Source organism: Geotrypetes seraphini, chromosome 1 (assembly GCF_902459505.1).
Source record: "Geotrypetes seraphini chromosome 1, aGeoSer1.1, whole genome shotgun sequence".
Lineage (NCBI taxonomy): Eukaryota > Metazoa > Chordata > Amphibia > Gymnophiona > Dermophiidae > Geotrypetes > Geotrypetes seraphini.
In genome coordinates, this window is record NC_047084.1 from 467,318,925 (window position 1) to 467,341,921 (window position 22,997).

Here is a 22,997-nt window from a genome sequence, read left to right on the forward strand (position 1 = left end):
TTTTAACTGTATATATTTTATAAGACCAGAGGACCAGATTCAGTAAACAGGCGCACTGTTATTCTGTAATGGCGCTCCTCGTTGGGTGCTGTTTATAGACCAGTGCCTTGCGCTGGGATCCACAGCCTCTTTTGGGTGCAAGGATTTGCACTACTTGAAAACTGGTATAAATCCCAGTGTATACATTAGGCGCAAATCCCCCAAATTGTCTAATACTGCACGCATCTTTAGTGAATGTCCCTGACCTGCCCTTGCCCAATTTTCAGTTGCTCGCTAAAGAATTTGCACATACATCTTTACAGAATAGTGCCTAGCAAGATGTGTGCATAAATTCACATTTTTGCCAATTAGTGCTAATAACTGATTGTTACTGCCTAATTATTGGTGTTAATTGGCTTGCTACTCAATTAAATTGTGTATGTAAATTGGGCACCCCCCCAAATTTGCGCATGCAATTTTGAGCACCATTTATAGAATTTGGAGGATGGTGTGTATGTTTTGCGTTAGTGTTGTAAAATGTGTGTGTGGGGGGGAGGGAGGGGTTGTGTGTATTCTGCTCAGAATGCTTGATGAAGTGGGCTACCAATTTTTATAACAAATAAAACTTCAAACCAATAAAAAGGCACAGGCACCTATTTTATCAAATCAGTGCCTTTTTGTATGTTTCAAATAGGTCTCCTGTTCTGCCTCCTTAAAGCATGCCCCGGTAGCGTTCATTATATGTATATAACAGTGGTCTCAAACACACGGCCCGGGGGCCACATGCAGCCCGCCAGGTACTATTTTGAGGCCCTTGGTATATGTATCATAATCACAAAAGTAAAATAAAACAGTTTTTTTGATCATATGCCTCTTTAACTATAAATTACAATATTATTATTAAGACTTAGCCAAAAGGAAAAATTTATAAACTATAAAGAGTTTTACCTCATGCAAAATTGTCATTTCTTTAATAAGACAGTAACTATTTTTTTCTGAGGCCTTCCAAGTACCTACAAATCCAAAATGAGGCCCTGCAAAAGGTTTGAGTTTGAGACCACTGGTATATAACATAACATAACTTTTTATTTATATTCTGCTATAACCTTTCGCTTTGATTTGGATCACAACACAAGAACTAGTTCTGTCCTTCCTCCCTCTTGTTTCTGTTTGTTTTTTGAATTGTTTTGAATGTTTTGAATTATGACTGTTGTTTCCAAAGGATGTATAGTTACCCCCATATATGTTTTTAACCTAATGTTCACCGCCTAGAAGGTTGATTGGGCGGTTTATAAAATTTCTGAATAAACTTGAAACTTGATGACCAGGAATCAAACAGAATACATAACATCCAGTCAATAAAGCTAATAAACTTGTAGATCTATAATGACTCAGTTTACCACCTCTTAAATGTTTTTAGCCTAGATTCACTAAGCTCACCGATCATGTCCCGACCAGTTTGCGAGCGTTCCCCCGACCCGATTCACTAACCTGCCTGATCCGATCCGCACCCCATTCGATCCACACATGCAAATGAAGGGAAATGGCATGCATAAGTAGGAAGGCAGCGATTCACTTAACAGAAGAAGGAACACCAATTGGGCTTGCCGATCCAAAATGAAGTCACTGCTGAGGACCAGTCGCTTACTGTCCCTGCCAACTCTCCTGCTCGCTGCCACCCTGCCTCTCTGTGAGCTCATGGTTTTAACCCGCGGGTTTAAAGCGGAGCTGCACAAGGCACATTTCCATCGAAGTCCTCTCCTCTGTATTATAACAAACTTTGCTCCACAATATATATGCCGCACAGTTCTGTGTCCGGAGCTGTGGGCTGCCGGTCTCCCACTGTTGCCCATCACCTCGCATTGGCACACAACGGTGGCCAGACCCATTTCAGGGGGACTTTCTTTCCTCAGGAAGCCATTCTTCACAAAATGGAAGAAGAACTATCGCTGTTGTTGTTGACCTCCTTTCTGCAAGAAGCAGCGCCATTGCTTCAGTAAACCCAATAGTGATCCTAGCTGTTAGAAGGGGAAGTCTTGTGTATGTTTTAAGCACATGCACAGATTACATCTACAGGCAAAGAGGATGGTCTGCGCATGCATCTGGATTGCTCTGCAGCGATCCGTGGGGCGTGCTTCCAATGACCTAATTTGCATGAGGACTCTGTAGTGAATCGGTCGCCCGGCAAGACTTGGCCACAGATCACCCACGGATCGCTCAACTACAGTGAATTTAGTGAATCTAGGCCTTTATAATGTAAAGCTTCCCAGTTTAGACACTCTTTCTGGCTATGACAGCAGAGAAACAAAACCTGAAAGTACATAAATATTTTCTCATGGTTCTCTTCTTATATCTTTGTAACTTTTTTCTTCTCTATATCTCCAGCAACTAACTGTACACTCTGACCATAATCTACCTAACAGAAGTACAGATAATAACCTCCAGAAACAGGCACATATGTTTACACCATAAACATTCATGTTAATTATATGAATGACCCTGGATATTTAGTGAGTGGGTAAGTGATCTATGTAAAATGTAAAATTATCCAGGTAACTCTAAGACAAACATTTCTCCTGGAAAAGCTTCCTTTGTAGCCTCTTGGTTCTATGTGGGTAAAGTGAGCGGGGGCCAATGATTTGCCCAGACAATATTTACCTGCTCAGTTTGGAGGGAGGTTTCATTTAGACCCCACAGATTATCTGGATAACTCTCAACTTGGCTGGACAAATGCTTTGAATATAGAACTCAATAAATATACTTTTTTTTAAAAAGGAGAAGGGGGGAAGGGGGATTCTGGTGTGTAATTTTTCTCAGTTGTGAGCACTGTTTTGTTCATCTGTAATAGTTGTATCTGTTTAAGTTTGGCTCAATAAAAATTGTTTGAATAATTAAAAATGAGAATGCAGGTATACTCACGGATAATCTGGGTAAATGGGTTTACAGAGTCGCTGCCTGGTTTTTTCTGACTTTCCACAAGGTGGAATACAGAGACTCCAGTCACTCCAATCTGACCAGGTGCCTTGATCTGGAAAGAAGGAAAGATTAGGCTCTTACCTTGATAATCTTCTTTCTAGTAGACACACATTCCATTCCTGAACCTTCGGGCAGTCAATCTCTTCTCGTGAGAACTCTTGTTGGAAGCTTCATTTGCATACTTTTTGCTCCTCCTCTCTTACCTCAAGACTGTCCTTCAACTCCTCAGTGCAAATCAAAGCAGTCAGCCCTGTATAGAAAACAGAAGAGGGAGGGGTACAGGGACAATCTCCAAGAAACATGTATGTTCTGCTCATATGAAAAACATCAGCGAATATATAACAAATACTCAAATTCAAACATTTTAATACAGAACAAGGTGAAACAAAGCAAACAAATCACCAGCTTAAGCACAACTTGCACTGAGCATGGGAGCAATGTATAGAAATTGCCTGGATACGTCAATGCAGTAGTCAGTGACTATATTCTTCTTGAGGCAGGAAGCAGGAAAATTCTCCACTGACAGGGCGGGCTTCAGGAATGGCGTGTATGTCTACTAGAAAAATTATTATCGAGGTAAGGACCTAATCTTTCCTTCTAGTATGACAGACACTCCATTCCTGAACCTTCAGGATGTAACATAGCAGTCCCTAAAGATTCACACAATCTGGCTTCAGAAACAACTTCAGCACGGAAACACTACTAGGATCTCTCTTGGACACAGCCAGACAACATCTCAGCACAGGAAAAAAAATGATGCTCATACAACTAAACCTTACCGCTGCATTCGACTTGGAGGACCATAACATTCTACTACAAATCCTGGATACAATAGGTATCACAGATAAAGTATACACATGGTTTGAAGGATTCTTTAAATCAAGAACCTATAGAGTAAAATCAGACAAACAAAAATCTGAACCTTGGTCAAACCCCTGCGGAGTTCCCCAAGGATCCCCTCTATCCCCGACTCTCTTCAATCTCTATACAGCCTCCCTCAGCTCTCACCTGGACAAACAAGGCATAACCTCCTACAGCTATGCCGATAACATTACCATTTTCATACCCTTCGATCAACCTGAACTCTCCATGACGAACACAATATACCAAACACTAAAATCAATAGCAACCTGGATGAAAGATCACAAACTGAAATTGAACCCAGATAAAACGAAATTCATCCTTCTAGAAAACAACAAAATACCAACCATAACCAACATTGAAATCAATGCAATCAACTACCCCATACAAACCACCCTAAAACTGCTAGGAATAACTATCGACAGATGCTGCACCATGCAACCGCAAATCAATAAAACAATACAAAAGTCATTCTTAGTCATGAGAAACTTAAGACAAGTTTGGAAATTCTTCGAGAAAACTCAATTCCAGCTCATAGTTCAGTCCTTAATACTAGGCCTACTTGACTACTGTAATATCCTCTACCTCCCATGCCCTACAACCATAACAAAACAACTACAAACTATCCAAAACACAGCACTAAGACTCATCTACTCATTAAAGAACATGATCACATTACAGAAGCATATTTCCAATCGCACTGGCTTCCAATCCCAGCAAGAATACAATTTAAATTCTACTGCCTACTATTTAAGACTTTATACAGAGACAGTCCAAACTACCTGAATAACCGCCTCATCCACAACACCACAACCAGACATAGGAAAACTCACACTCCATTCTCATACCTCCCAATTAAGGAGGTCAAATGGAAAAAAACTATATGATGGCCTCCTGGCCACTCAAGCAGCCAAACTAGACAACCAAATCGCCAATCTACTGACGGCATCCCTCGACTACAAGACTTTTAGAAAATAAATAAAGACCATACTCTTCAAGAAAACTCTGAAAAAAGAAATAATACCGCAAGTCTCAAACTCCACCTCTCACTAAAGCCAACTACCCCAAACAAATAACCTTACCCATTTCTTACTCTTTGAAAATGACCAATTTTATTTTTTTGTAAGTTCTTGTTGTAATACATCTTGGATAATTCTTTTGGAATCCGCCTTGAACTGCAAGGTAATGGCGGAATAGAAATCCCTAATGTAATGCAATGTAATTAGAGTGGGATAGATGAGCCTGCCATTAGAATCGAAGATCTTGGAAAAACTTTACTCTTTTGAACTTTCATTTTTGGTGGGAAACAGTATGCCTCTATTAGCGATATGAAGCTAATTTAGCTGAAAGATCTGGGAATATGGCCTCCTTTGTAGAGAAGTGGGGCCCTTTAGAGGGTTTTGTTAAGCAGTGTGTATGATTGTATGAATGACATTCAAGACAAATGGGAGGGTGGTATGGTGGGGGGTTTGGGTGAGGGAGGGATGGGTAGATAAGATGTTGTTTGTTGTGATTTTGCAAAGATCTTCCTAATGTATGTTTACATATGATACAATTTATTTGTGAATTGTAAGATGTTAAAAATTGAATAAAGATTGAACTAAAAAAAAGAATCGAGGATCCAAATGCAGAATCCTGCTTGGCCACCACCTCTACTCTGTAAAACTTTGTGAATGAATGCAGAGAAGACCAATTGGCAGCTCTACAGATTTCTTCTGGGGAAATTGAAGAAGATCCTGCCCATGCAATTCAGGAAGTTGCTTAAAACCCATCTGCTTGACAGGAAATTTCAACAAAAAATTTACTCCCACGGCAAGGATTTTTGGCCTCAATGCCAAAAATTCCTTTCTCCGCCTCTGAGATCTTAAAGACAAATCTGGAAATATACGAACATTGGAACCTAAAAACTGTTCATTTAAATGACGAAAATACAATTGTAATACATATTCTCTATCACTTTCCAAAGCTAGAGTTATTAACAAGGTTTTCCTTTCTGTTATAACCTGTAAAGAGTTTTCCTGAAAAGTTGTTAAATTAGTATCTACTTCATTTTCCCCTTGAATCTCATTAGGAGTTGACACTTCCATAGGTTTCTTTATATGAAAATAATTAGCTCTGACAATAGGTGGCAAATTTTCTGATGGGATAAGCAAAATTTCCTTAAAGTACTTCCTTGCCATCTCCATTGGTGATATTAAGGGGCATTTAGGAAAATTAAGGAGTCTCAAGTTGTTTCTTCCTTAATTGGTTTTCAAAGCTTTCCATTTTCCTTGCAATAAATGTTCTTTCCTTGACTAATTCCAAATCCAAAGCCTTATGTCTCCGAATCCAAAGATTTATGTCTCCTGTTTTTCTATCTTTTCATTTATATCTGTAAGAGCCAAACTATGTTGCTCCACTTTGGAGTGAATAGTCCCATAGTCAGTATTTAGAGTGGAAAAAGACAATTTGAGGTTTGTGTCAATAACTGAGATAGCCTGCCATAAGGCCTCTATTTTTTCTGGCTTCTCCAACACCCCAAATGAGATCTTAATCCCACCAGAAGCTCCTCTCACCTCTGCTCCACTGTGGGATAATTGTTGCTGTTTTCCAGTCACTCCAGCTCCCGACAAAGTTGGAGCAACTGACCCTCCGTTGCTGAGGCTCGAAATCTCCTCTTGGGGCATCGATTCCTCAGACACTCCCAACACTGGGTTGCTTCCAAGTTGAGGTGGACACTGCTTTTGCTCCGGGCCTAACAGCGCCCAAGCCTGTGAGCCGAGCTCACCCAATGAATTCAGACTTGCCCCTGAAGTAAAAGCTGCAGATTCACCCAGTCGGGTAAAGGCTCCTACAATAGTTGTCTGCACAAGCCGTTGTAGTGCCGCTATCGCCGGAGGATTTCCACGAAGGTCTTCTTTCCTCTTACCCATAACTAGGCAAGAACCAAATGACGGAGCCTCCTCCTCAGGCATCTGCTTCCATCGCCATCTTGTTACATATCAGAATAAGAATTATCTATTTTTTGAATCTAAACAGCTGTAAGGATTTATAGAATCAAAAGAGCAAGTAGTGCCCGTAGCTGAAAATGTATAACATGTCATAACAGGCTGTAGGATCTGCAGATAACTGCCGCTTTCTAGTTTGAATAAGTTTTCCACTAATAACTTTTCCTAGATCTCTCTTAATGTGGTGGACTAAATATAATGGTTTAAATAAGGAATAGCCTAATCACTGGGTTAAGTAATATTAGGTTTATAATTTATGTTAATAATTTTATTAACATAAGACACAAAGCTTGTTTGCTTTTTGAAATTTGAAAAATTGAATAAATATAAAGTTTAAAAAAAAAAAAAAACCAACATCTGTTTGTCCAAGCTTTCTTTAAGTGTATATCTAACTTTTTTTGAGTTATGCTTTTATTGGAAAGCTATGTGCTGGAACTGAAGAATAATGTTACTTGATAATTGCTCAGACGTAGTCCTGCTGAATTTTGATGATATATCGTGACTCTGTATCTTCCTCTACTTGATGTATGTCTCTTTTTAAAATGTTCATTTTATTATGTATGGAAATTTGTGAGTCGCCTTGGATAAAGGCAGATTAAAAATTTTTTAAATAAATAAATAAACCCCTCTCATGGAATGCGCCTTTACAGAACATGAGAACAAAAGAATAGCCTTATTGGGTCAGACCAGCCCAGTATCTTGTCTTCATGGAGGGCAATCTAAGTCACAAGTACCTGATAAAACCCCCCAAAATAGCAGCATTCCATGCTACTGATCCAGGGCAAGCAGTGGCTTCCCCCAAATTATGAACTTTTCCTCCAGGAACTTGTCCAAAAATATTTTAAAACTAGCTAAATTAACCACTCTTACCACATCTTCTGGCAACACTTTCCAGAGTTTAACTATTCTCTTAGTGAAAAAATATTTACTCCTATTGGGTTTAAAAGTATTACTCTTTAACTTCAACGAGTGTCCCCTAGTCTTTGTAAATCCTAATGCAGTAAAAAAAAAAAAAAAATCGATCCACTTGTACCCGTTCTACTCCACTCAGGATTTTGTTGACTTCAATAATATCTCCCCTCAACTGTCTCTTTTCCAAGCTGAAGAGCCCAAACCTATTTAGTCTTTCCTCTTACGAGAGGCGTTCCATCCCCTTTATCATCTTAGTCGCTCTTTGAACCTTTTCTAGTGTCGCTATATCTATTTTGAGATAAGGAGACCAGAACTGAATGCAATACTCAAGGTTCACCGAGCTTTCTTTCAATTCCTCTGCCTCATCATCCTTGAAAACCATTTCCGGTTCAGATAGATCTCTTACATTTTCTTCCATAAAAACTGAAGTAAAGAAACAAAGAAAAAACAATTTTAAAGACACCCCCTCTCTCCCAATTTGGTTTAGTAGGCTATCAGTCCATTACTCACTGTGCTATGTTGTGTTCGGGGAGCTGCAAGTGTGGAAGCTGCAAACAGCTTACAGGGAGAATCTCAACCTCAACAAGCCTGTAATCTGGACTGCTTGTGTCTTCTGACTACCCCATGGGCCCGATCCACCAGCCAGAGCTCACCCCCTCCACAGACCTTGCACATGCCTAATGTGGGGAGAAAGCAGTTGGCTTTGATTCTGGGAAACTGCTACGGAGCCTCAGAGTCTGCGCTCTCCCGCAGCCAGAGCTGTCCCACTAAGGGGATCCTCTGCAGCACTGAAAGCCTCGCAAATGAAAAGAGCAAAAGAGACTCGAATTTAGAGAAAATAAACACGAACAGAAAAGACAAGCTCCTACTACCGTGTTTCCCTAAAAATAAGACCTATCCCAAAAATAAGCCCTAGCATGATTTTCAGGGTAGGTCTTAATATAAGTCCTACCCCAAAAATAAGCCCTAGTTAGATCGCCCCCGAAGCCCCTCTCAAATGTCCCCGCGCTCCTCCCTCCCACCCATCCCCCTGCGCAGCATCTTTCCATCTCTCCCTCCCATCCGAACCCTGCCAACCCTCCCACCGCGAGACCGACATACTTCCTTCCAAACAGCAGCGTCGGCAGCATTTTAAACAGGCTGCTTTGTGGTCTTCTCCCACCGGGTCCTACCCTCTGCCACATCACTAATGATGTCATCAGCAACGTGGCACAGAGAAGGCCCCAGCGGGAGAAGGCCATGAAGCAGCCTGTATAGAATGCTGCCCATGCTGTTGTTTGGCGGGAGGTATGTCAGTTTCACGGTGGGAGGGTTGGCGTGGTTCTGCTATGCGAGGGGGATGGGAGGGATAGAAATATGCTGCTCAAGGGTTCTGCTTCACTGAGGGGGATAGGAGGGAGGGATAGGAAGATGCTGCTCAAGGGTTCTGCTTCACGGGGGGGAGATGGAAAGGAGGGATAGATGCTGTAGAGGGAAGGCACAAGGGGATGGGTGAGAGGGTAGGAAAGATGCTGCACATGTTGGAGAGAGAGAGGAAAGAGGATTGGGGTGGAGGAGAGGAAGGGAGAGACGATCATTGTACATGAAAAAAATAAGACATCTCCCGAAAATAAGCCCTAGTACGTTTTTTTGGACCCAAAATTAATATAAGACACAGTCTTATTTTCAGGGAAACAAGGTATCTCACTTGTAGGAAAACAACTGAGGAGTTGAAGGACAGCCCAGAGGTAAGAGAAGAGGAGCAAAAAAGTATGCAAATGAAGTTTCCTACAAGAGTTCTCAGAAGAAGGGATTAACTACCCGAAGGTTCAGAAATGGAGTGTCTGTCATACTAGAAAGACAATTCTTAGGCTCGATTTTTGACTTTGAAGAATTCACAAATCCTATATTTCTCCCTGTGTTGTTCCTGTTGTGTGGGGACAAGCAAAAAACAAACAAACAACCAAACCAAAGGTGAGAGTCTGCCTAATACACAAGAGTTAAAACAGATTACATGAATGAATGAAGAAAGTTCAATTAGATAATAGTACAATAAAACTTTAATCCAATCCAATAAAAATACCAGTACTTCCAACTCCACTGATTTCAACCAATAGGAGGAAATATTATTTCACTCAGTAGTTAAGGACTGGAATTTGTTGCCAGAGGATGTGGTAACAGTGGTTAGTGTAGCTGGATTTAAGAGAGGTTTGGGCAAGTTCCTGGCCTAGATGGGCCATTGTTTTTACCCAATATGGCTATTCTCATGTTGGCATCACTATATCTTTCTGGACAGATTGTGCAGCTGAAAGTACTGGGCTGCTCAGAAGTCAATTTTCAGACTCCCCTGAACCACAGCCTTTATGTTTGCATTTTAATTGGACTGGATGAAGGGTTTGATGTTTGTAGCTTTTGTTGTTCTAATTGGACTGTCTTTGTACCACCTCTGGTGATCTGCTGTTTTGCTTCCTGTTCCATGGTGGGGCAATGCGTGTGAGAAGGAAGCTTAAACTGCTGCTGCCTGAGCTCTCTTGGTGGGGCAGCACGTGTGCAGAAAGCTAAGGGAATTACTCACAGATGCAGCCTTTGGTGTTGTAACAGTTGCGAATCTCTGTGGGGAGGCCTTTGCAGGCCAGGCCCCCATAGGCCTTCCGCTCACATAGGTGTGTGCGCTTTTGCTGTCCAGCTACTTTGGTGCATTGGATTTTGTCTCGCAGGGGCCGCACGCATTCTGTCCACTCAGACCATTCTGACCAGCGACCATCAACTGAAAGAAGAGTGTGAGACTTGTGATCAACCTGCCTGTGGCAAAGTGGCTTGTGACTGGCTGCAGGACCTCAAAGACACAAGCAAAGTGCAGTATAAAGTCAAAGGAAAAGTTTCATTGGTGAACAAGTAATCAAAGCAAGACAGTCTGTTCCTGTTAAAGACTTACTTCTGCCCTGGGCAATAACCACAACATTTATCATATTTTTTGCTCCATAAGATGCACTTTTTCCACCCCCAAAAAGGGAGTGGAAATAAGGATGAGTCTTAAGGAGCGAGTGTAAAATAACCCTTACCTCTTTTTGGCATCCCGGCGGTCCAGCGCACTTTCCACACTCCTTCCTCGGTTCCCCTGTTCTCTTCTGGCAGCGGTGCACAAGGCAGGCGTGCGCTTTTTGCTTGCCTGCTTGGTCCCTCCCTGCACTCTGAATGGCTGCCTGTCAGTTCTCACGGGATGAGAACTGACAGGCAGCCATTCGGAGTACAGTGCGGGACCAAGCAGGCATGCAAAAAGCGCACGCCTGCCTCGTGCACCGCTGTCACTGCCAGAAGAGAGCAGGAGAACTGAGGCATGAGAGTGGAAAACACACTGGACTGCTGGGATGCCAAAACAAGGTACCGGGGGTGTGTGCCTGCCTGCCTGCCTTTGCCTGTGGGCTGGCTGGCTGACTTGGGACTGGCTGGCTGTCTGGGTTGATTGAGGGCTGGCAGGCTTGGGGTAGGTTGGCTAGTTGGCTGGCTGGCTTGGGGTTGGCTGTAGGCTGGCTTGGGGTTGGTTGGGGGCTGGCTGGCTGGCTTGGGGTGGGTTGGCTGGTTGCCTTGTGGCTGGCTGGCTGGCTTGGGGTTTGCTGGGGGCTGGCTTGGGGGGTGGGTTGGCTAGTTGGCTGGCTGCCTTAGGGTTGGCTGGCTGGCTTGGCATTGGCTATGGGTTGGGCGCTAGCTGGCTGGCTGCCACTTGACGTGTCTACCATTAGACGTGCCCACCACTAGACGTGCTTGTATTCTGTCCCAGCCTACTACTAGACCACCAGAGGGGGGACAGGGTACAGGGTACACCATTTGGTTCAGAATTTTTTTCTTGGCTTTTCCTCCTCTACAGGTGGGTGCGTCTTATGGTCAGGTGCATCTTATGAAGCAAAAAAAAAAAAAATACAGTACTTCCTTCTCTCTTAACAATTTTATCTTCTTCAGTGCAGTTCTAGTTATTCAAAACAAAAGAGCAAAGCACTCCATAAAGCACCACCAAACAAATGCCAGAGCAAGGAATTATATTGTTTAATTGAAAGAAAAGCCTCAGACTAATGGAGAGGTGTACCCATACTCTTCTACCCAAGCATCACAGGCTGAAAAACTTTTGCAGAAACTAAATACTAGCAGGTGGGTTCCAGTTATTCATACATAAATCCAGACCTGGCTAAAACTAGGCCACTCAGGATCTGGGTCTTCACAGAAAAACAAAGGCACTCCTTTACCCTGGTAGTCCTTGTTCCTTCTCATGCAATCCATGGGCTTCTACAGAGTGCAAACCTCTGAGCTAGGGCCACTCCTTACTTTGCTGGTACTCCCCCCCCCCTCCCCCCGCAGCCCATCCTTCAAGAGATTTCTGCATTGAGGATTTCTCTCCTGGAGACCACTTGCCTCAGGGCCTTTCTGCATCGTCTGGCCTGAACACCATCCCCACCTGACTCAGCCTCTTACATAGCAAGTTAGCGCCACCTGCCATAAGGTGGCTAAACTGCAACCTCAATGAGGGCTCTGCCCCTTACCCTCGTGTATACGGAGGGAGAAGTATACAATCATTCCTCCATTCCTTTGTGTATTTTCTTTCACTCATCCTTTCATCATTATCCTGTCCGTTTACCCACCCATCAACATTCAACCATCCTTTATTCCTTCAATATCTCTCTCTATGCATTTTGTTTCCATCCCTATCCTGTATACAAATTTTTTCATTTATTTTGGCATCAGTCTGTCCACCTGTATCATCCATTTACCAGGCCTCATGCATTATAACTACATTCATGCTCAATTCATGCAGAATCCCTAAATGTCAAAGATACAAATATAGAAAAATTAAGGCAGATAAAGACTCTCTTATAGTCTATCGAACCAGCTCATCCACACCAGCTACTAAGCTCTCATATCTTTTCATCCGTACAGTCATTATTATGCCCTCTATCACTGATCTACCATCCATGTATCAACTGTTAAATCACTAGTCAATTAATGATCCATCGTCAAACCATCCATCCTTTACCAAACACCCCCTTCATCTATCCATCTATATATTTCTCTACTTTTCTTTCTTCATTCATCCATATATTATCATTCTGTCATTTTTTCATCCATCATCTTATTAATTCTTTATCAATCATTCTATAATCTATCATCCATAGGTTTCCCTATGTATTATATAATCACATTATCCCACCACTTACTTGGACAGTGCAATCCAGTGTTACAGACAGTGGTCCTGATCTTGGCACCTACACACTCCCTTCCATTGTGTTGTGGTGCTGGATTGTTGCACTCTCTCCTCTCTGTCTCTACGCCAATCCCACAGGTCACTGAACACTCATCATTCTTCTGCCATGCTCCCCACCCTCCATCCACTGGATCAACCACCATGTAATAAAAGCAGAAAAAGGGGTGCAATGAACAAAACATTGGCATCTCTCTATATATTTATCTATTGGGATTTATGAATTGTCTTTACAAAGAGATTCAACCAAGGTGATGTACAAGCAGTTTAACCTAAGCCACTGTGCTCATACAAACTTTCAGGGTCCGATATTCAGCTGGCGGTGGGCAGTGTTTATGCTGTCCGCCGCTGGCGTTAAACTCAGATATTCAATGCTGAGCCATTTCCAGTACCATTATTAAATATCCAGGGTATTTTTTTAACCACTAAAATGTTAGCCGGTTATGCTGACAATCAACGTTAACCAGTTAACTTTTTAGCAGTTAAAGATAAACCTCCCTACTAATAGAGGTTTCTACCATGGCTTGGAGTGCTAAATGCTCCGATGCTGCTCCGGACCACGGTAGAAACCTCTATCGTGACCTGGTAAAAGTGAGGGGGAGGAAAGTTATTTATGCGGTCCTATTTGCCCACTAAACTTATCCAGTTAGGCATTGGTGCTAACCAAATTATTTATTTACTAGTCTTTAAGCCCGTTACATTAACGGGTGCTAGAATATATGTCTGTCTGTCTGTCTTTCTTTCTTTCTGTCTCTCTCTCTCTCTCTCTCTCTCTCTCCTTGGCTCCCTTTTTCTGTCTGTCTTTCTGTCCCTCTCCCTGCCCCTGTGTCTTTCTTCCTTTCTGTCTGTCTCCCTCCCTCCTGCTGTCTGTCTGTCATTCTTTCCCTCCATTTCCCTGTGCAGTAGTATTTCCACCCTACTTCCCTGTGGAGCAGCATCAGCAACAGCATTTCCCTCCCCCCCCCCCCCCCCGACTTCCCTGTGCAGCAGCAGCGGTATTTGTCTTCACTTCTAGGTCCCTGTGCAGCAGTTACAGCATTTCCCCCACCCCTTCCCTTCTCTTACGGTGATCTTGCCTGCTCCGTTCGTCCCCTCCCCCGCGTTCTGGCCTACTGCGATCTGGCTGCTCCGTTCGGCTCCTCGCGGCTGGAGTCCTCTTCTTTGTCGGCCCCCCCTTCCCTTCCCGCGGTCTTGAGCTTGGGTCTGGTCTGGCCTGCTCGCCTTGCCGTATTTTCTTTTTTAGTTGAAAGACGCAGCGGTGGCTCCTCTCATGATCCCCACCTGCGTCGGAAGTCTGACGCTGGCGAGGATCGGGAGAGGAGCCACCGCTGCGTCTTTCAACTAAAAAATGCAATACGGCATGGATCAGGCCAGACCGAAAAACTGAACCGTAAGCCGCGCATGCGCACTCCTACCTGCGGGTCGCTACAGCTCACGGAAAACCGGCGCACGCATAGGAGGTGCGCATGCGCGGCTTACCATTTTATTATATTAGATTTTTAAAAATTTCTACACCGCTTAAAACCTAAGCGGTTTACAAAGAGAACATACATAATCATGTAAACACACATAATCATGACAACATAATACATTGACTCATTACAATGATCTAACATCCTAAAACTAGTAAAACTTCAGTAAAATAAGGTGACAAAAACTGACCTCCAGTAAAATAGACTAACAAAATCTAGCCTAGTAAAAAGCTCTCACAAACAGATGTGTTTTAATTGCTTCTTAAAAGACATCTTGTTCTTACATAGCCTCAAACATCCTGGCAAAGCATTCCATTTCGGAGGACCCGCCACAGAAATGGCTGTTGCTTGCGACTTCTTGTAATGGGTTTCACCAAGCACCTCTATTAATAGCTTTATGGCAAATTCCGATCTTATATAGCTGGTTATGCACTGGGTGCTTACTGCTAATATCCAGCAGAGATAACCAGTTATCTCCTGCTAAATATTAGCAGTCAAGCACCGATATTCTATCGAGCCGGTTTGCGGCTGTGTCTGGCTGATGAAATAGCGTTGAATATCTGGGGATCATTTTCTCAGGCACAGCCTTTGGGGTCCTTTTACAAAGCTGCGGTAAGCACTAACGCATGCTCACTGCAGGAGAAAAGGGCTTACTAGGGTGGCATGCTGAGGCATCCCGCAGCAACTGTGGAATCAGCACGTGCTACGCACATGGTTCTGGGGGCAGAGAGTGGGCATGCTCAGTGCTGCACACTAACTGATTAGCGCGTGATTAGCATGTGAGCCTTTTCTGTCTACATAATGGGTAGTGGTAGGGGCTCAAGCACTAATGGCCATACACCAGGGGTGTCAAAGTCGGTCCTCGAGGGCCGCAATCCATTTGAGTTTTCAGGATTTCCCCAATGAATATGCATGAGATCTATTTGCATACACTGCTTTCATTGTACGCTAATAGATCTCATGCATATTCATTGGGGAAATCCTGAAAACCTAACTGGATTGCGGCCCTCGAGGAGGGACTTAGACACCCCTGCCATAAACTACAGGGAAAACTAGGTCATTTTGCCCTGCACTAAATATGGCCTTAGCCCTTGGGAATGACCTGCATAAGCAAGCCCTAAGGCCAGTTTTTGCTGCAGTTTGGGGAAAGGGCCATTTAGGATTATAAACCCTCCAGAGATTGGGAAAATGCTTACTGTACCTGAATGTAACTCATCCTCAGCTAAGACTGAAAAAGGTGTGAACTAAATCCAAACAAAAAATTAATATTCAGCAAAGCTTAAGTTGGTTTTCTCAATCTTGACTGGTTTTATACACTGTCAATTTGAGCCCTACCCTAAGGGCTTAGGAATTGTAGAAGTAGTGGCTAAGGCCCCCCAATGCACAAAGCTCCAACACCATGATATTAAATACTGTGGTGTGAGCGATTTTTCTTTATCAGGTGATGCTCAGCACAGTAGCATGCAAATTAAATGCATGCTATTCGTGAGGAGCCGCCCCATAAAAGGGGGAGGACCTGTGCCTGGCGCCTGCTCAGAAGAGTACATTGTAAGGCCCAGCTCCTCCCCTCCCCGTCAGCTCCATCCCATTCCTGCCACCTTGGCTGCTCTCCCTCCTGCCATCTTGATCATAGCTCCAGAGCCATGATCAGCTCAGCGGCAGGGGAATCCCTGTACAGTTGAGCAGCAAGAGACATCTTGAAGCTGCAGACAGCTTCGGGGAGTCCTTCGGCACAGGAGATTGGGGCTTCCAAGGAGAGCAGAGGCTGCTGCCTTTTTTTTGTAATGGGTATAGTTGTCCTGCATATGTTGTGTGCTACTGGCAGGTCCAGACTTGCTGGAAAGTTTTGCCCTGTACAAGAAAGGGGGGGTCCCTTTTGTGCATCACAAGGAGAGCTCATTTAAATACTAATGAGCTCCATGCTTTGCACTTGCATAGGGTCCTCTGTGACTGCTACAAGGATCAGTAGCAGCCATGGAGAACCCTATTGAATATTGGCAGAAGAGCTTTCTGTGGTAGGAAGACTGATTTAATGAGTCTTACTGCCATAGAAAGCTTTTGAGCTTTGGGTCTAAGTATGAGGGCAATTCCAAATAAATCTGCCCTTTTCAATCGGCAGATTGTTATTCAATTTTAAACAATTCCAAGTGTTTATTCAATGTATTTGGTATGGCTTCTAAGGCCCCTGTTATAAGAGGGGGAAGGAAAGACAATCATAAACTGATCTACAGTACATATCCTGACAAAATGTAGCTTGTTAGCAACATCTGAACCTTAATATAATCCAACAGGAGACTTCCCAAGGCCCTTTTCATCCACAGCATGAACAATGGGCCTCTAGAGTTTTACCTGGGCAGGGGGGGAGCCCACTACATGCCTTCTCTTCTTGTCCAAGTCCAGGGCAGAATATGCCCGGGGGGTTGCTGGAAGGAGGAGGGTTGTTGCACTGGCGGTAGCGCAGGTACTTTGGCACATCACTCGAGCCTTTCTTAGTGCAGGAGGCAGAGCATGCACTCCAAGAACCCCAGTTTCCCCATTCTCCATGAGCTAGAAGGGAAAGAAAAAGCAGGGTCAGCCAGCTTGAAGGTATGACATTCTTCCCGGATACGTACATTCTCCAACTCTTCTTCCTTCATACCGCCAGACTCTCTTTCTCCATCATACATCCACTTTGCATTGATCCGGTCTCCATCTGGCCTTCCGTTTATTCACTCACTTCATCTTTTCCCATTAGCCAACCTTCCATCCATCTGCTAAACATTCCCCATGTGTATCATTTTATTCATTCATCCAGCCTCTTATTCGCTATCTCCATCCATCTGTCATTCATCTGCTATCTGTACACCCTCCAGTAAAGTTCTGTTTATCCCCCTCACCAGTTCAGCCATTCATTATTCAACATCCCTCTACCTCCATTTAATCAAAGGTTGATATTTAAAAGCTTTGTCTGACTAACTTGGATTATTAACTGGATAAATCACTGGTGAAAATTTACTTCAACTCCGCTGGCCGGTTAAATGTTGTGTGGGCAAACGGCATCCTACACAAAAGTTTGTGGATAAAAAGAGGCAGTGATGAAGGCATTCTTGGGTCACAGTTTAACTTCGGATGGTCAGCAATGATTTTAACCGTTGGCCAGCAAAGGTTATTGGATAAATCTAACTGACCAAATAGCAGGCTGAAAGTCAATTGGACAATATTCCGATAGCCACGTCCTGGACAACTTTAACGGATTAGCCATATCCAGAATCCACATACTCTGAACACTCAGTCTAATATTAAGTGCACAAAATTGTCCAATTGACTCCTTTTAACATCTCAAGAGATTTTGAAAATGTCTTGATCATTGCCAGGCCCAATAAAAGAATTTAAGGTGATTTAGATGTGCTCTTAACTGCTTTAAACCATCACTTGCATCAGACTGAGCATTGACTGCTAAATAATGACCCCCAGCAACTCAAATCATTTGGGTAGCACTTTGAGGGTTTCTGGAAAGGTGGGTGGGATGATCAATAGAAAATATTTTCAAAATTTACTTGAGGTGTTAAAAGAAGTCAATTGGACAACTTTGTGCAGTTAACATTAGATTGGATGTTCAGACTTTGTAGATTCTGGATATGGTTAACCAATTAAAAAAATTGTCCAGGATGTGCCTGTCTGAATATTGACATCTCACTGCTTATGTTTTCTGACTTCTTCCTGACTTTCACTCTCTGCATGTCTCTCGCATGCTCTATTTCTCTATATCATACCATCTGCTCAGGTTTATGCTTTTGTTCTCATACGCTGTTTCTCAATTTTTTTACTCTCTCCAACTTTCCGAGGGCAATTGTGTAGCAGGGTTGCCTAGGTTAATAAAGCAAAAAGACCCCTATTTCTAAAGACACAAAGGTGTCTATATGTCTCTCTAAAATGCTAACTCGCTACTGTAGAAATCCCACCTGCTTGAGAACAGGTGTAAATGCATATTATAAACAACATGCACCTAAATCACAATTCTACCCCAAATATGACCACTGTACCAGTACCTACTGCAACACATGCACTTGTAGGTGTGATCTAATTTTATAATTTTGTACTTATAAATCTATCTAGTTCCATCTCTTCTTTTGCCCTGTGCGCTTCATTCTCTTCTACATGCACCCACAGAAATGAAGATAAACACAAAAATACTTACTTAGACATATGAACATACTGATATAAACATACATATTTACTCAGAAACATAAGGACACATATAGATATATTCATCTATTTGCACACCTACAGTATATGCAAAGATCAAAACATCTCTACATACTCACTTGGGCAAACCTGGTTGATGTCACACACTGTAGTTTCTTGGTTGTTTCCATGGCAAGTTCCACCACACTGGGGTGCTGGGTTTGTACATTCCCGCCTCCTCTGCATGATCCCCTTGCTACATGTGACAGAACAAGCAGACCATGGAAGCCAATTGGACCAACCTCCATTCTCTGGAAGAGCGCAAATGAGCAGGATCTTATTAGTATATGCCCACCATACAGCCTATCCATCAGGATTTCACACAACGTAACCCTATGAACCAGCTGATATCATATTGTTCCATTGCTTCTTCCCCGCCCTCTCCTGCCATGCACATGCACGCCCCTTCCCTTCCCCCATACCTAACGTGACCATTTATTTTTTTCCTCCAAACAGGACATCTACTAGTTTTTAGGTAAGACATCAGACTCTGCATGCATGTAGTACAACACCAGAGAAATAAAAACAAATGCATAGACAACAGATGTAAATTTTGAAAACCAACATATTTCAATCATTAAGTTGAAAATAAAATCATTTTTCCTATCTTTTTTGTCCATCTGTCTCCTTCCTTTTCTCCCTTTTTGTGGTCTGATATCTCCTCTTCTCTCCTCTTTCCTCCTCCTCCTATTGCCTACCATGGTCTGGCATTTCTGTCCTCCCCTTCCCTTCCCTGCCCCGGGGGTCTGGCATCTTTCTTTTTTCCATCTCCATCCCCTCGGTCTAGCATTTCTCTAATGCCCCCCTCCCACCCCCCTGCGATCCCCCAGCGACCCAACCCCCCTGCGTTCCTCTTCTCCACGGGATCTGGTAAGGCAGCCGCTCTTTCATCCTTCAGTAAGCTGGCAGCATGAGTGAACACACTACCTTCAGCAGCCCATAAGCTTTCCCTCTGCTACGGCTTCCTGCCTATGAAGGAACAGGCAACAGGAAGCAGTAGCAGAGAGAAAGCTTCTGGGCCGCCAAAGGCAGAGTGTGTTCACTCATGCTGCCAGCTGCCCAAAGGATGAAAGAGCTGCAGCAATGGATCCCACAGAGGGGGTTTTGGGTGAATGGAACCCTGGACTGCTGTAAATTTAGACATAGTCATCGCAGGAACTTTCTGTACTTCCCTGCGGCTCCCGGCTCTGCTCCAGAACAAGGAAGTGACGTCGGAGGGGGTGGACCGGCAGCCATGGGAAGGTGCAGAAAGGTCCCGTGATGATTCAATTTAAAGTTTACTGCCGCCGCTGCTTTTTCAGGAAAGCAGCAGCGGCAGAGTAGGACACGGTGGGCCAGCTACCAATGCTCTCTTTCTGAAAATGGGACATTTCGGCATCCCGAAGCTGTACTTGGGGAGAATGGGACAGGCTACCTAAAAACAGGATGGTCCCGTTCAAAATGGGACATATGGTCACATTACCCATACCTCTCTAACGTTCCAGGCGCGAGCAGCAACCCCAACCTGCCCCTCACGCCATTGTTGGCTCTTCCACTGATGTCACTTCCTGGACCCATGCCTAGGAAGTGACATCAGAGGAAAAGCCAATGCTGGTGCAAGCAGGGCAGGATTAATTTATTGAGGGCCCCTAGGAACACAAGTACCTTTCTTTCCCTTCAATTCAATTCCAACCAGTATCCTTCCCCCTTATGTCTCTCTCACCTTTCCCTGCACACCAATTCCATCAGCATCTGCCCCCTTTCTCTCCCTTTACCACCCTTCCATATCACCCTGCCCCACCACCCTGGCCCCTTTTTCTCCCTCCACCATCCTTCTACATCGGAGGGGGCCCGCTGAAGAAACAGAGGACTCAGGTGGGTTTTTTTTCCTTTGGCAACGTGGGCCCCCGGGAAAGATCGGTAGCGCTTAGCCTCCCCCCCTCCCAGGAGATCGACAACACCGGAGCCCCCCCCGGGAGATCAAAACACTGGCTTCCTTTCCCCCCCCTCCGACATTGACAGCAACGAACCAGAATAAGTGATGTCAGAGGGTGTGCACTGGCAGACGCGCGAAGTTGCTGCAAGGTCCCGCGATGACTGCATCTGCCGGTCCACCCCCTCCGATGTCACTTATTCTGGTTCGTTGTTATCGATGCCAGGGGGGAGAGGGTGGTGTTGTCGATCTCCTGGGGGGGGGCGGTATTGTCAATATCCCGAGGGGGGGGGGGACTGCGTTGCTAAAGGAAAAAAACCCAAATACCTGAGTCCTCTGTTTCTTCAGTGGGTTCGGGTCCTAGGCACCTGCCTACCCATTAATCCAGCCCTGGGTGCAAACAGCATGTTGGGGTTGCTACTCATGGGGGGAGGGAAGAGGAGTGCATGTGCATGGCAGGAGGGGGCGGGAAGGCAGAGAAGGGGTGGGGGAGGGGCGCCACTGCCCCAGGCACCTCTCAACCTCATTATGCCACTGCTTCCACACCTATATGGCAGTATAGTAGGTTTTTTGTGGGCTCACACTTTCCACCCTAAATGTAATGTTTAGAGAGGCTTATGGGCCTGGGTCCTCCTCTCTATGGTTCACTAACCTACCCACCAGACTACTTAAAGACACCTGTGTGCAGCTTTACTAGGCTTTCCCATACCATGTGCTGCTTTTTTACAGCCAGTGCTTCTTCATGATTCCCTAAGCCATCCTTTCCCATCAGACCTACTACTCCACACACAGCCAGTACCTATCCACCAAAATTAATTTAAAAATTTATTTATTTCATAAATATCAGTTTAAATAGACCTGAATATTGTTGCATTACTTATTGTTATTCATTATATTGTGTTATGTATTCTTGAACTCATTGTACGTACACTGCTTTGGGCCTTTTAAAGGATTAAATGGTTTATAAATCTATCTGATCCGTGTCCAGGGGGCTAATTCACTATCCATCCAAATGAGGGCGATCAGAATCACGTTCCCAACCAAGTGCCCGGATCGCTCTATAGTGATCCCGACGCATGCGCAGACCATCTGCCTCCAACAGAGCAGGAAACTTCTTTTTTTTTCTTTGCAACCCTGTGGTTTTAACCTGCTTTAAGCTCGCGGGTTAAAACCACAGGCTTGCACTGCGAGGAAGGGCAGGAGAGTCAGGGCGGCAGGAGAGATTCGGGGCGAGAGCAGGGTGGTGAGTCAGGGCAGCAGGAGAGATTTGGGGTGAGAGCAGGAGATGGGGGACAGAGCAGGAGATCAGGGCAGGCAGGAGATCGTGGCTGAGAGCATAGATGCAGGGCAGAGAGCAGGGCGGCAGAAGGCAGGGCAGTCAGAAAGGACCTGAGCGACTGGCCCTCAGCAGTCTCTTATTTTTGCATTGGTTAGCCCAATTGGTGTCCCTCTTTTTTTTTTTTTTGTGAATCGCTGCCTGCCTACATTTGAATGCCGTTCTCCCTCATTTGCATGCACAGATCTGAGGATCTTCACTGAAAGAGTGGTGGATCATTGGAACAAACTCCCACTGCAGGTGATTGAGGCCAACAGCGTGTTGGACTTTAAGAGAAGATGGGATATTCACAGGGGATCCCTAGAGGAGTGAAACCAGAGGGCGGGCATTTGGAATGGGCAGACTTGGTGGGCTATAGCCCTTTTCTGCCGTCTTTTTCTATGTTTCTATGTTTCTATCGGGACAGAGGTTAATGAATCGGGTTGGAGGAAAATTGGGTCGCAAAGGGGTTGCTAAGTGGTTGGAAGTTGATCGGTGGGCTTAGTGAATATAGCCCTAAGTTCCCAAATGAAACTCACGTGGGCAACAGTCTTGGGTGCAGGATCTAGTTTCCAGCATAGTCTGGTCCTTTTCACAGCTTCCCTGTCCATAACACTCTCTTCTGCGCTGCTGCACCCCCTCCAGGCACGTCACTGAACAGCCCTGCCAAGGGCTCCACTCACTCCATTCTGCTGGACTGAGAGAGAGGTCACATGATTATAAATTGCCTTATGTGATGTCATATGGGTGAAACTTAGCTATCTATTGATTAATATTGCATTACAAGATGAATGGAATATTGTCTCTCTTGGTTTCGTTTGTAGTTGCTTTGTGCTTCACCCCCAAATTCTGTATATGGTGCCTTAAGTTGTATAAGAAGAAGAGCAAAGAAGAATACCTTGGCCATCTCTGCTCATTTTTGGTCTTAAGTTGTGCATACAAATCAGTGTGCATCGCTTATTTGTGCACACAGCTTATTTTATTTATTTATTTTATTTTTGAAAATTTATACACTGTTTTATTCCCAAAATGGTTTACAAATAGTTACATACATAAAATATTATAAAATTCAGAACAAGGTTAAAACAAGACAAACAGATTCAATCCTTACATAAAATCAATTTCTCAGAAA

The 22,997-nt window shown here is 44.0% G+C and overlaps 1 protein-coding gene across 1 annotated transcript in view; it reads right to left on the reverse strand.

Moving 5' to 3' along the window:
• The window catches only part of CFP (complement factor properdin), a 51,483-nt gene that overhangs the window by 17,681 nt on the left and 10,805 nt on the right, over positions 1-22,997 (reverse strand). The window contains exons 3-8 of the mRNA XM_033924193.1: positions 22,405-22,562; positions 18,719-18,889; positions 16,764-16,961; positions 12,899-13,072; positions 10,270-10,461; positions 2,899-3,007 (exon numbers count right to left, since the gene is read on the reverse strand). Coding sequence (XP_033780084.1) covers positions 2,899-3,007; positions 10,270-10,461; positions 12,899-13,072; positions 16,764-16,961; positions 18,719-18,889; positions 22,405-22,562 — 1,002 coding nt within the window. The remainder of the gene's footprint in view (positions 1-2,898; positions 3,008-10,269; positions 10,462-12,898; positions 13,073-16,763; positions 16,962-18,718; positions 18,890-22,404; positions 22,563-22,997) is intronic.